Raw genomic sequence first — 11,904 nt, forward strand, 5'->3', positions numbered from 1 at the left:
TTCTGGATAGCCCCAGAAATTACATTATTTAAGGACTATGTTTCATACTGCTTTTTAGGTTTTACAATTTATGCCTTTTGAGTGATCATCTTTGGCAGATGTTTGTTTCCCTCATTTTTCTCGTAAAAATCAAGTGCAGGTAAAAATTTCCTTTTTTAAATTAACCCAGTGTGTGTGTGTGTGTGTATATATATATATATACACACATACACACACACACACACACACACACACACATATATACGTATACATATACGTATATATATAAAAAAAAAAAGTCCTAGTCTGATTTTACCTAGTTAAAAGTTCAGCAGCTCAGAGTAACAGTTTCATCCTTGACATGGTGAACTATTTTCTTTCAAATTCCTACTGAGAGAGAAGTAAAAGGGTATTGTACAGCTTTCTGTTAAAGGCAGTCCAATAAAAAGAATAGCAGTTTCTGGAATTAGGTATTGTGTCACTTTGGACTTAACTTAAGCTAATGTTTGACTCCGTATAAATAGCGCCAAGGATGGTACCCCTACTGGCTTCTGTTGATCAGAGAGGAGAAAGTCTTGTTTATACATAGCAGTGCTGAAGCAATGATACTTTTTTTTTTTAAGCCCTCAAGTCTATGTCTGGGCACACTTGTAACAATGAAAAAAATGCTCTTCCACTTGGTTCAAGCGGATTATTGAAGAATGAACCTAAAATTAGTTTCCTTTTAAATCATACACGCACAGGCGCACACCCCCCCCACATGCTGCTACAGTGTCTGTTTTAGTGTCACAGGCTGCATTCTCTGTTTTTAGGAGTAGCCCTCTTCTCTTTCCGTCTCGCTGAAGGTTGAAGATGACTATGTCAGGATATTGGACATAAATTCATTGAAGCGTTTAGAGTACTGTTCTGGGTTCACTGTAGAGATCTCTGCCCCAGCCTACAACACACAAAGCAGATTTAGGCACAGGGGTCCAATTGTTAGGAGAGCTCTAAGAGCACTACTATAGCTGCAGACAGCTCTTCATTAAAGCAGGCTAGCCCAAAGGGAGAGGGGAGTTAAGAGGAGGTGACTGCATCAGCACAGCAAGGCAGCAGAGGAAAACACACCAGAATCTGCAAGTGGCAGCGACTGCCAGCACCCTGACAGCTCAGGGTCTAGACCTCAAAGAAAGTGAATTTTAAGTCTAAATGTAGGGCTTTTACATAAGAGAATGAAGTGTCAGTTAAGTTCCCATATAGGAAGGATGAGAAGGCACCACCACAGCTCACCCAGCTGATAAAGGGTCAGAAGAAAGTTAGCCTGAACTCCTGGACCCATTTGCACTTTTTATGGTGCTTGAAAGGTGAGTGCATGCTGATCAGCCTTGAGGCATGTTGGCTATGCTTTAACTGCTTTGGGGGTACAGGGCTGACTTAGAGCACTTGCCATCCTGCCAGTGCTAGTTACTTTGCAGGGCAGAGGAAAGGGGAAGAAGAAGGTTTGTCTAATAGATTCTTAAATGATTGGGTCCTGTAACCTAGCAGGAGTTATTTGTGCTGTTTAACTGGGGGAGATCTGAGCTCTGGCTGCTCCCTGAGTCAAAGTCAAAAGCACCACAAAGAATCAGATCCTGGGGAAAAGCAGGTTCAGAAGCAATACAACAGGCCCCAGCAACAATCATATCATTCTACAGGGGGAGGGAGGATGCCTGGAATGGGAACTTTTAGGAACAGAAAGGAGTATTTGAAGGTCCCTGAAAATCTGGTTGCAGTCATTAAGTAAAAGAAGTCAGTGCGACATACAAAGCAAAAAGACACTCAGCACCTTGTGACTTGTTGGAGTAGGGAGGGGACAGCAGCTTACCCCGTGTTTTACTGTTTTGGCAGCATGTGCAGCTTTTTTCTTTGCATCGTATGGCGTGAGAATGTCTATAATGGCCATGAAATACACCTCCTTCTTGGGGGCACCTGAGAAACCAAAAACACCCTCTTTAACAGACCCCAAATTACACCACCCACCTACAGCTGCCTCTCTTAGCAAGTATAGAGCAAGTCTGCCTTAATGTAATTAAAAAGCAAGAGAGCAGTAGGCTGGAAGTGGCTGGAGGTTTTAGGAAGTGGAACATAGGAGCCACATATCAACACTATGCACACCAACACCCACATTTAATTACAGCCTCGTTTTCACAGAGTGCAACACTTACCATTCACAAGCAGCAGACCCAAGGAGGGGTCCTGACCACCCTCTGGATAACGTACCTCCCTTCAGCCCACCCAAAACAAAGAGTATGCTTTGTGCCCTTAACCACTTCCTACCAGGACTCTCTGACACTCACTTTCGTGGCTTTTCATGGCGTACACATCAACAGAAGGGTCAAATTCCCCAGGCCCGAAGAACCGTGGGTAGTTGAGGAGGTTTCCTGGGCTGTCTGGAGGGGTCCCGTAGGAAGAAATGGGATTCCCACCAATGCCGTCGTTCTCACACTCTTCATCCTCAGCTCGATCCTCTACTTCCATCTCTTCCTGCTCTGCCCGGTCAACATCATGAATACCTACCAGCAGGCTGTAGTCCATGATCTTTAGCTGAGCTAAAAACTGGGAGGAGGGAAGCAATAAGGATAAAGGGATTTCAGTTGGGGGAGGGGTACCTGCAAGAAAAACTCACCTAAACTTTAGCAGATAGCCAGTGCTGGCTCCTGGGCACATGATCTTGTGGCTGGAATAGGGACTGAGACCTTGGCTCTGGAAGAAAGTGTGACTCGCCCCAAGGGGACATCCTGAGCCAATACAGAGCTGGGAGGAGAACTCAGGAATCTTGCCTCTGAGAACTTGACGTGTGTGTATGTGTTCATGCACACAAGCTTGAACTGAGCACAGACTGATACCAACAGTGACAGAACAAACTGACTGCCATCTCAGTAGTGGGGAGAAGATGATTTTTGGTACATCTTGTGCCAAGCTAGGTTGTGACCAGGAAACTAAGGCAATATGAACAAGCTGTTGCTTTAGCTCTAGGCCACCTGAATAGCACAGAGACCCCTCTTGTACAGACTCAACCTCTCAGGTACCCATGGGGTGGACATGCTTTTGCTTCCCTCTTCAGGGAATTGGGCAAAATACCTGCAATATGTAGCACAGTCCTTTGCTCCCTCCAGGTGATCCAGAGGGAAAAGGAGGTTTCCCCTTTGGGATAGAAATGCCATGAACTTGTGAGAGGATCATACCAGGTAAGACCTGGACAGTGGGATAGATCTAGGCCAGGTAACTAATAACAGAAAAATCAGTCTGTAGGGCTTTCTAACATGACACGCTCAGAGGAGCTGGAGCTGCTGAAATATTGGCACCATGGATCTAGTAAGCAGCCAGTTTTCACCTCCCCGCTTCCCCGCAATGAGACGACACTGAATAAACCAAAAGGACCCTCTGGTGTTGGATGCTGTCAGGGTACAGACAGATGCAATAAATTTATACTAGCGTAGAATGATACTGGTATGAGATGTAACCATTGCACAGTAACATCTGCATGCTCCCATAGCATAAGCATAGCAAAGTAAGTTCAGCAAAAAACACTGTAACTTTAACTTTTTTCATTTAGGTTTACCCCAGGTTTGTGTTCCCTTTTACACTGTAGGAGTGGGCATACACAGCACTTCCATTGTAACAGATGATGCTCCCTCCCAAATGGCAATTCCTTCTTCTCTTTTAACATGCTGGAAAGTTACATCTGCCTGCAGCCTCAAACAGGTTCATGCATTAGACACACCATAGGCCTCCCATGCTAGATAAGAGCAGTGTTCCTATTGCTCTGTGTGCACCAAGGTGCTTCCTGATGCACTTGGGGCTGGGAGAAAAAAGACCTCTGCCCTTTTCTGCCTCCCTCCACCCACAACTGACTCTGTAGCAACAGCACTAAAAAACGAACAATTTTAATTGTTGCCACTGTTTCATCTGGCCAACAGAGTGCTCCACGCTGCCAAGTTGCTCACAACAGCTGAGCTGTCACCAGTTCCAAGCTGCTCACAGTGACACTACGAGCCCTAATTCAACTGTACCTCCACATCCCTCCTTAGCTTTTCCAAGAAGTTCTTTTTACTCTCCTCTCCGACATGGAGCTTCTGACCTTCATTCAAGAAGTCATTGTCTTTGAACGTTGGCAAATCCTTGGCCTATGAGACAGCAAGAGAAGGGACGGGGTTAGACTACGCAAGACATTCTAAGCTGAACTCCATCATCCACAGCCATTGGCTATTTCATTCTTTGGCAAAATACTGATTTGAATAAATAAATACATGACTGCCAAAGGCAGCAGGCAAAGAACTATCTTTATAAATTAATCCATTGGCTTAGCTTTACCTAAGGGGAATGCACTGGGGATCCTGACAACAGCTTCATTTGTTTTTCTATGCTGTAACGGAAGCAGGACAGGGGACGGATCAATTGGCTAGGTCCTGCAGAAATGCTTTTTCCTTTTGCCTCTCCTCTCTGCCACTGTAAGATGCAGAACACTGGGACAGAAAAAATGTTTGGTCTGACCCAGCAGGGCTTTTATGTTCTTGTAATTTCAAAGGCTGCCAGGAATATTTGCTTCAGGCTGAAAGCTGAATCAAGTGCATTTCAGACAGAGAGGGGTCGGTCTAGCCAGTATGAAAAATAGAAAATTAAGTCATGTGGTTGTTTTCATAATAGGGAATCTGGAGAAATGTCTTCTCTCCTCCTAATGATTAAATGGAAAACCAAACCATATCATTGGGAGGACTGAATATGGACCAAGCATCTTTCCAGTTTAAATGTTTTCCATAGATAACTATGAGCACACCATTGTCTCATATTCAGCTTATGGTGTATTGCAGGGGCGGGCAAAATATGGCCCGCTGGCCAGATCCAGCCCGCCAGGCCATTCTATCTGGCCCATGGAGCCCCTAAAAAATTTAGGAAATTACTATTTATTTGCTCCCTGTCAAAGCTAGCTGGAGCCAGGGGCAGTAGGACCCAGAGGGAGCCCTCAGCTTGCTTACAGGCTTGAGCAGCCCAGCCCTGCCCACCCCCAGCCAGGTCCCTGCTTTCCTGCCCCTGCCTTGCTCCAGCACCACCTGGCTGTGGCTTCTGGCTGCATCCCAGGACCATGGAATATGGGACCTGTGCTGGTAGGGGTGTGTATGTGTATGTGAGCAGGCACAGGGGCAGAGAATGCGTGTGCGTTCATAGGGCGAGTCCCATACGTACACCCCTCCATACACATGCACCTACGCCTCCCCTCACACTGCCATTCACAAACCCCAGCCACCCTCCCCCCATACCCACTCACACTCCACCTACCCACACACCAACAGCCCCCACAATATACAAGAATAAAACTTCATTTTAAGCTATTGTGCAGTCACCTCTGCGTACACTACACAAACACATGCAAATCAAGACAACAATCTTTTTTTAAATCATATTAATGAATGTTGTAGATGATCACTTTTTAGAACATAATTTGGTATTTTTCTGGTTCTGAGATGGCAAAACTCGCTGAAAGGAGTACTTCTGGGGGCAAGGGGAGGAATTTCTGGTAGCAAAGGTGAGAGGTTGGGGGGTGGGACTTCTGGTCATAAGATGTCACCCAGGGGGAGTGACACCTGTCAAAGGGCCGGGCTACACATACAGCCCTTGACAGCTTGCCGAAACTCAGCAAGTGGCCCTCCACCCAAAATAATCGCCTGCCCCTGGTCTGTTGTAACCCCCTGGCCCTTTTCTGTAAAAGTATCCTTCCATGAACAGTTCTACAACCCTTCTGTACAATTTGGGATTATATTTGTTTATTCTTAGAATGATGTGCCAATCCTCAACCCTCTTATAAAAATATTATATCAAGGGTCTGATATAAAGTGTTTTTTTTCCCCTCTTGCCTGGTTATTTGAAAGTAAACTCATAACTTCAGATATAAAAATCAGTAAACTCATAAAATCAGACAACTGAACAACAGTAAGGTGGCAACAGGTTATGACAAGGGACTGGAGCTTTAAAATGTGAAGTAGGAATTCCCAACTTGTGAGATGACACATTTTTGGGAGTCCTCTGTGCAAAGAGGTGAGAGAATCATCCAGGCAGAGACACTGAGATCAGCCAATTTATCATTCTCAGCTCACTCTTCTTGAGTTTAGAACACCTTCCTAGGGAAACAAAAAACTCTTCTGCAATTTTTGCAACAATTCATGACCCTGACTGACTGTGCTCAACTATGTTCAGTTGTTCTGCTGTTTGTTGCATCCCATCCCTTCCTGAAAACCTTTATAGCATCATAGGAAAGTAGGGTTGGAAGGGACTTCACAAGGTCATCTAGTCCAGCCCCTGCTCAAGGCAGGATCATTCCTGACTAATCCATCAATCCATCCCAGCCAAGTGTCTGTCCAACCTGCTCTTGAAAACTTCCATGGATGGAGATTCCACAACTTCTCTAGGTAGTCTGTTCTAATGCTTGAACACCCGCAGAGTCAGAAAATTCCTCCTAATCTCCAATCTAAATTTCCCCTGCCAAAGCTTGAGGCCATCACTCCTAGTCCTCTCTCTTTGGCCATCTCCATCTTCTTTGTAATCACCTTTCAGGTATTTGAAGATACTCAGTCTTCTCTTCTCCAGATTAAATAACCCCAGTTCCCTTAGTCTCTCCTCATAAGTCCTGCCTCCTAAGTCCCTAATCATTTTTGTGGTTTTGCATTGAACTCTTTCCAAACTGTCCCCATCCTTTTTGGAGTGTAGGGCCCAAAACCGAACACAGTACTCCAAGTGAAGTCTCATGGTGCAGAATAGAGCAGAAGAATCACTTTCCTTGATTTGGAAATGACAATTCTGTTAACACAACCCAGTACACCATTAGGTTTTTTGGGGGGGAGGGATTCGCAACAAAAGCACACTATAACCCTCTGGTTCTTCCCTGTGTAAATATTCTCCCAGACCAGATGCTGCAATTTCAGTAAAACCTTTCATGGTGGCATTCAATATGGAAGTGCTTGCAGAATCAACATTGTAAGCGAGAAGCTCTTTGGAGCAGAGACCTCAGGCCAGATTCCCAAAGGTATTCCGGTGCTAAACACCTTTGGGTGCTGTTTGCTTAGTGGGATTTGCAAAAGCACCTATCCTGGTAGAGTGAGTGCCTAACTTCTGATGTTCCACCATGCCTTCACAAACCCCTGCAGAGCCATATCACTGCCAACCTGCAGGCAACCTCTTGCATAGTTACTATGCTCTGCTTGACATGCTCTTAGAGCTGCTCAGACCATGATTCAGTGAATCTTTGACAAGGTGAATCTTCTGTTTAGTTGGTAGTTCAACTTGTCCCCACTTTTCTTCACTGTTCAGTGCTCCTTTAGTCCAAAGAAACAAGCAGCTGGACCCACCCCACTTCTAACCTATGTTAGGAATGAGAGACAGTCCTCGAATAGGCATGATAGTAGGATCATCCTTACCTTTTCTTTATCACTTGCTTCCCTGGACACTGTTGAGCCCTGATAAGAAGAGGAAGACGTTGTATTACATTATATTACATTCACCTGCAGGAGCCATCCAATTAATCATCACTAAAAAGTATTGACACCATATCTTACAAGTTTATTTTACAGCTTTTTTGCTTCTGATTAACAGGATCCTTCACACAAAAATATGTATTTTAAGAAGCCAATGTAAACAAGACAGTCAGGGCTGGCTGGAGAACTCAGTCCCTGCCCCCCATATGTTATACAGTCTCTCTAATACTGTACCCAAGGATTTAAGCACTGCAGTTTGAAACCTTGATTTACAAAAAACCTCACACTTGATCAAGAGAAGAGACTGCCACTTTCCTTTATAAGTGCCTGCTCCTAGCTATAATGGGTGGTAGGATGCTAGACAAGATGTCTCACTGGCCTGTATATCAATCCCTACATGAACCGTTTTCTCTTATTGCCCCTGGCCTGAATATTGGGGGCCAAGGGTGTGAAAATCCTGACCCTACTAAAATGAATGACAAAACTTCCCCATTGACTTCAATGGTGATGATACAGCCTCAGAGAGCCATCTGCACATTCAGTTACACTCATGGAGGCAGAAGAGACTGGTAGCGGATACAAAACTGAAATAGTTACAAGCCAGTTTGCTGGTGTTTCTCTTGGTATCTGAGCCAGACATGGGTGTCTACATTTTCAATTCTACCTCCATGACACCTGAGTTCATGGCTTCTCTCTGCATTAGCCTGCAAAAAACCTTCTAAGCTTTACTTAATGAGATGCAGCTCATGTGCTCACTGAAGAAAAGGTGGAGCTCTATTTAGTGAGGTTCATTTGGGATAGGGACTCATGATAAAGCTGAGCTAACAAAGACAAGCAAATATTTTGCTTTAATGCTGAATATTTTTGAATATCCAGGATTACCTGGGTGCTTATCTTGGCTACAAACTCTATGAGACTTCAAAGCCAGGACCTAGAACTTCCTACCTTCCACACTCAACCACCTCGCTCCCTGAAAGAGAGCCGCAAAGCACAAACTGCTTGTGTGTCCTCTTTACAATTCTTCTGTCATATAAAGCCATCTTCAGTGTTATCAGTTTGAGGTCTCAATCACCTTCTTTTCATCGAGGGGATTTACTGAGTTTCAGAGAGGTTAAGATGACCCTGGACGTGCTGTGATGGGACTTGGTTGTACTCAGTAAGTCCTTCTGCTTCAGGGAAGGGCTGGCACAAATGCCGGTCAAATCTTTCAGCCTCAAGTGATAACCCCATTTAGGCTCTCCAAAGTTTGACAAAGTCCCCCATAAAAAAAGAACTTAGAACTTTGTTGATTTGGTTTACAAAATACAATTAAGATACCCCAGAAGTAGCACCTGCGTACATCTTTATGGGGAAAAAGACAGGAAGCCTTAAAATCTGTGGCTTACTAACCTGGAATGGACTTGGCCCTGCCCAACCCTTACCTTCAGGTCATACTTTCGATGCACAGTCAGCCTGTGACTAAATACATTCCTTGTGACAACCATATAGGTTTCCACACCATCCACAGTAAGGCGGTACATGCCAAGAAACTGGGGAAGAAGTGTGTTTCCATGGCATTCCACTATGAACTGAAGAGGCACAGGGTGAAAAAAAAAGAAGATATCACACTATGGATCTCTTGGAGTGTTACACCATAAAATCATAGAAAATTAGGGCTGGTAAGGACCTCTGCAGGTCACCTAATCCAACCTCCTGCTCAAGGCAGCCAGGTGACAAACTAGATTTCTAGTTCCACTCAGCCTGGGGCTGTTAATAACCACCCAAAACCTCCACTCAAGAAAAGGAAGAGGACACATAATAAAACAAGATGCCACAGCAGGATGGCTAACTGATCCTGCAAGAGGGGAGTAGAGCACTTCCAGATAAGCCAATTGACTTACCACACATTACCCTTCACTCCACCCACTAACAGAATAGCCTTTCCCCTATCCTATTCTGCTGGGCAGGATGATCCCACATGTCTCAATACAGTCTGGGTCTCTACAGCTTTCAGGCACTGGCAAGTTGATACTTTGGTGGAAGCAGATCAAAGGTGCCGATATTATTAGAAAGCGTGCTGTTAAGCAGATATCTGGCCTCTGGCAAGTTCAAGATCCCACAGGGCTCTGAAAGGGGTAAAAGGAGACTATAGGGCCACTGACAACCAGCAGCCTCCACCTAAACAAGCTCGCCTGCGCTGTACTGTTGGTAAGCCATAGCTAGGGCTGAAACGGTATCTTTCTTTCAATCTGAGTGCTCCCCTGCTATGCATTATATATTCCAAGACACTATCCACCTCCCAACCCATAGGCTTCTAGACTCACCGTACCTGATGGTACTTCTTCAAGATGTTGTGCATCTCAGCTACATCTTCACTTGACACTGCCTTGATGACAAACCTCCTGTCATAGGTAGTGAGGAAACGGGCCCCACAGCGACCTTGGCTGTCACTGTTCACAGGGGCACTTCGGGTTACAGAGTTCTGCAGGGAGTCAGAATTAAAATAAGAGGAGAGGGGGGAGAGGAGGTGTGATATTGGTCAGAAGAAACAGGAATGCTGTACATCTTTGAAAGAACAGATAAGGCATTTGAAAAATGGTAGGTTGACAGCTCTGGCACTCTCTATTTATATTCTCAACAAGATACATGGGACGGTCTTTCAGCTCTGTGCATGTACAGCACCTGGCATGGTGGGATCTTAGTCACTGGTTGGAGTTTCTGAGTCCCATGCTAATTCCAGTAAAGGGAGCTGTTGGATACTCTATAGTTTTGAAGATCAGGTCACTTAAATAAGTGCCTTTATATAGAGCCCTGTACCCTAACTTTGGGCCTACATTTTGAACGTGTTGGTCTTCAGTGTCCTAACACATTTAATTCCACTAACACATACTGGAGGAAGGAAGCCGTTGCTAAAGCATCATTATTATTTGACAGGGTGAGAAAAGTGTGAGAGTTCATGATGCACCTGGCTCCACATCTTCTAGATTTCCTCCAGCCTCCAGACAGTAAATTTGGTATTTCTGACACTTCCAAGGCATAAAAGACAAGCAGAAAATAGTTACAAATTTAACACAAATTCTGTATTGATAAGCAAAAGTGTAATTGCTTGGAAATTCTTCACAGGCCATCTTTAAATCCAAAGCCAGCCTTTTCCTCTGCTGTTCTTATTCAGAGAACATAAAAAGCAGCTGTTCTTTCTTTACATTCCTCTCCCCACCCTTTGCAATGAGACACTGCGACTTCTTGGCACTCATTGCATAAGTAGAATATCAACGTTGAGCTGCAAAGCAATCCATTATGGTAATCTGTGTGCAATAAAACCCTCTCCTTCTGTTGACCACATCATTTAATGAGTAGCCTCAGGTCCAGAGGAAGATAATACCTTGGAAAACAACACTAGAAAGGGTAGCAGCGCAATACAATTTACTTAGCCAATAAGGCCAGATCCATTATAGATAATTTCTACCCTCCTTCCCTCTTAAAGAGTTTTCCAGCACTATGACCTTAGTCCTGCTTCATTGGTGGTGACAGAGTGGGGCCAGCAGTGGAACAGATGGCATTCAGAGATCTGCTGGCACACTATGCATTGTTTTTTTTTTCCTGGGTGCACCAAGCCAGGTTAGATAATATGGTGGTCAAAATGCCAGTGGATAGTTTGCACTTGCCCCCTCAGTGCTACTACATCAGTGAGACACTAAGTCTAGCATAAACATCCTCTTAGACAGTGAGAGCTCTTTTGTACTGGGGGCTTTGTGATGTTGAGCATGTTACAGATGCAAAGAGATACATCGATACATTGGTCCAACATTGGATCGGCACTAATGCAAAGAAAATTGATTATATCAGAAAAATTGGCCTGATGTGGCCAATAATTTGGCCAGTAAATGCCTGTGTGTGCATGCAGCCAGCCACAGCGCAGCACACAGGCAGCAAGGAGCACAGCCCAGCAGTGTGGAGAGCTGCATGCAGCTGGTAAGTCTGTTCTGGTAGACAGGGAGAGAATAAGCAGATCAACACCCCCTGAAGTGAGAGAGGGAGTAGGGCAGGAGATGTGGCAGGGCGCAGGACAGAGCAGAGGCTTGTCTGGGGGGTGACGGGTAGGGGAGCAGCTCCTGCCACTGCATACACCCTGGGAGAGTACTGGGGGGGTGTGCCCCCACATCTGCATGGGGTGGGGTGGCACAGGGCAAAGCGGGCTGCAGCTGTGCCAGGTTCTTCCCAGCCGAGGGTGGGGAGAGGGGCTGAGCTGCGCAGCATTTGGCGTGAGTGGCAGTGGCACTGGGAAGGGGGGCTACAGAGGAGATACATGCACAAGACTGCAGCCACCCCAAATTTTGCTGTAGCCCTCCCCCATAGCCTCTCTTCCAGTGCTGCTGCCACCTGCCCTGAGCACAGCGCAGCCCAGCCACCCCCAGCAGGAAGAGCCTGGTGCAGCCCCCGACCCCAGCCCACCCCACCCCAC

The 11,904-nt window shown here is 45.4% G+C and overlaps 1 protein-coding gene across 1 annotated transcript in view; it reads right to left on the bottom strand.

Annotated features, from left to right (window-relative positions):
- Nucleotides 1–274: 274 nt before the first annotated feature.
- PIP4K2B (phosphatidylinositol-5-phosphate 4-kinase type 2 beta) overlaps nt 275–11,904 on the bottom strand; it is a 33,843-nt gene continuing 22,213 nt past the window's right edge. The window contains exons 4-10 of the mRNA XM_019550263.1: nt 9,772–9,924; nt 8,885–9,031; nt 7,407–7,445; nt 4,011–4,124; nt 2,295–2,553; nt 1,823–1,926; nt 275–916 (exon numbers count right to left, since the gene is read on the bottom strand). Coding sequence (XP_019405808.1) covers nt 836–916; nt 1,823–1,926; nt 2,295–2,553; nt 4,011–4,124; nt 7,407–7,445; nt 8,885–9,031; nt 9,772–9,924 — 897 coding nt within the window. The 3' untranslated portion in view covers nt 275–835. The remainder of the gene's footprint in view (nt 917–1,822; nt 1,927–2,294; nt 2,554–4,010; nt 4,125–7,406; nt 7,446–8,884; nt 9,032–9,771; nt 9,925–11,904) is intronic.

This window comes from Crocodylus porosus, unplaced genomic scaffold (assembly GCF_001723895.1).
Source record: "Crocodylus porosus isolate Cpor-Errol unplaced genomic scaffold, CroPor_comp1, whole genome shotgun sequence".
Taxonomy (NCBI): domain Eukaryota; kingdom Metazoa; phylum Chordata; order Crocodylia; family Crocodylidae; genus Crocodylus; species Crocodylus porosus.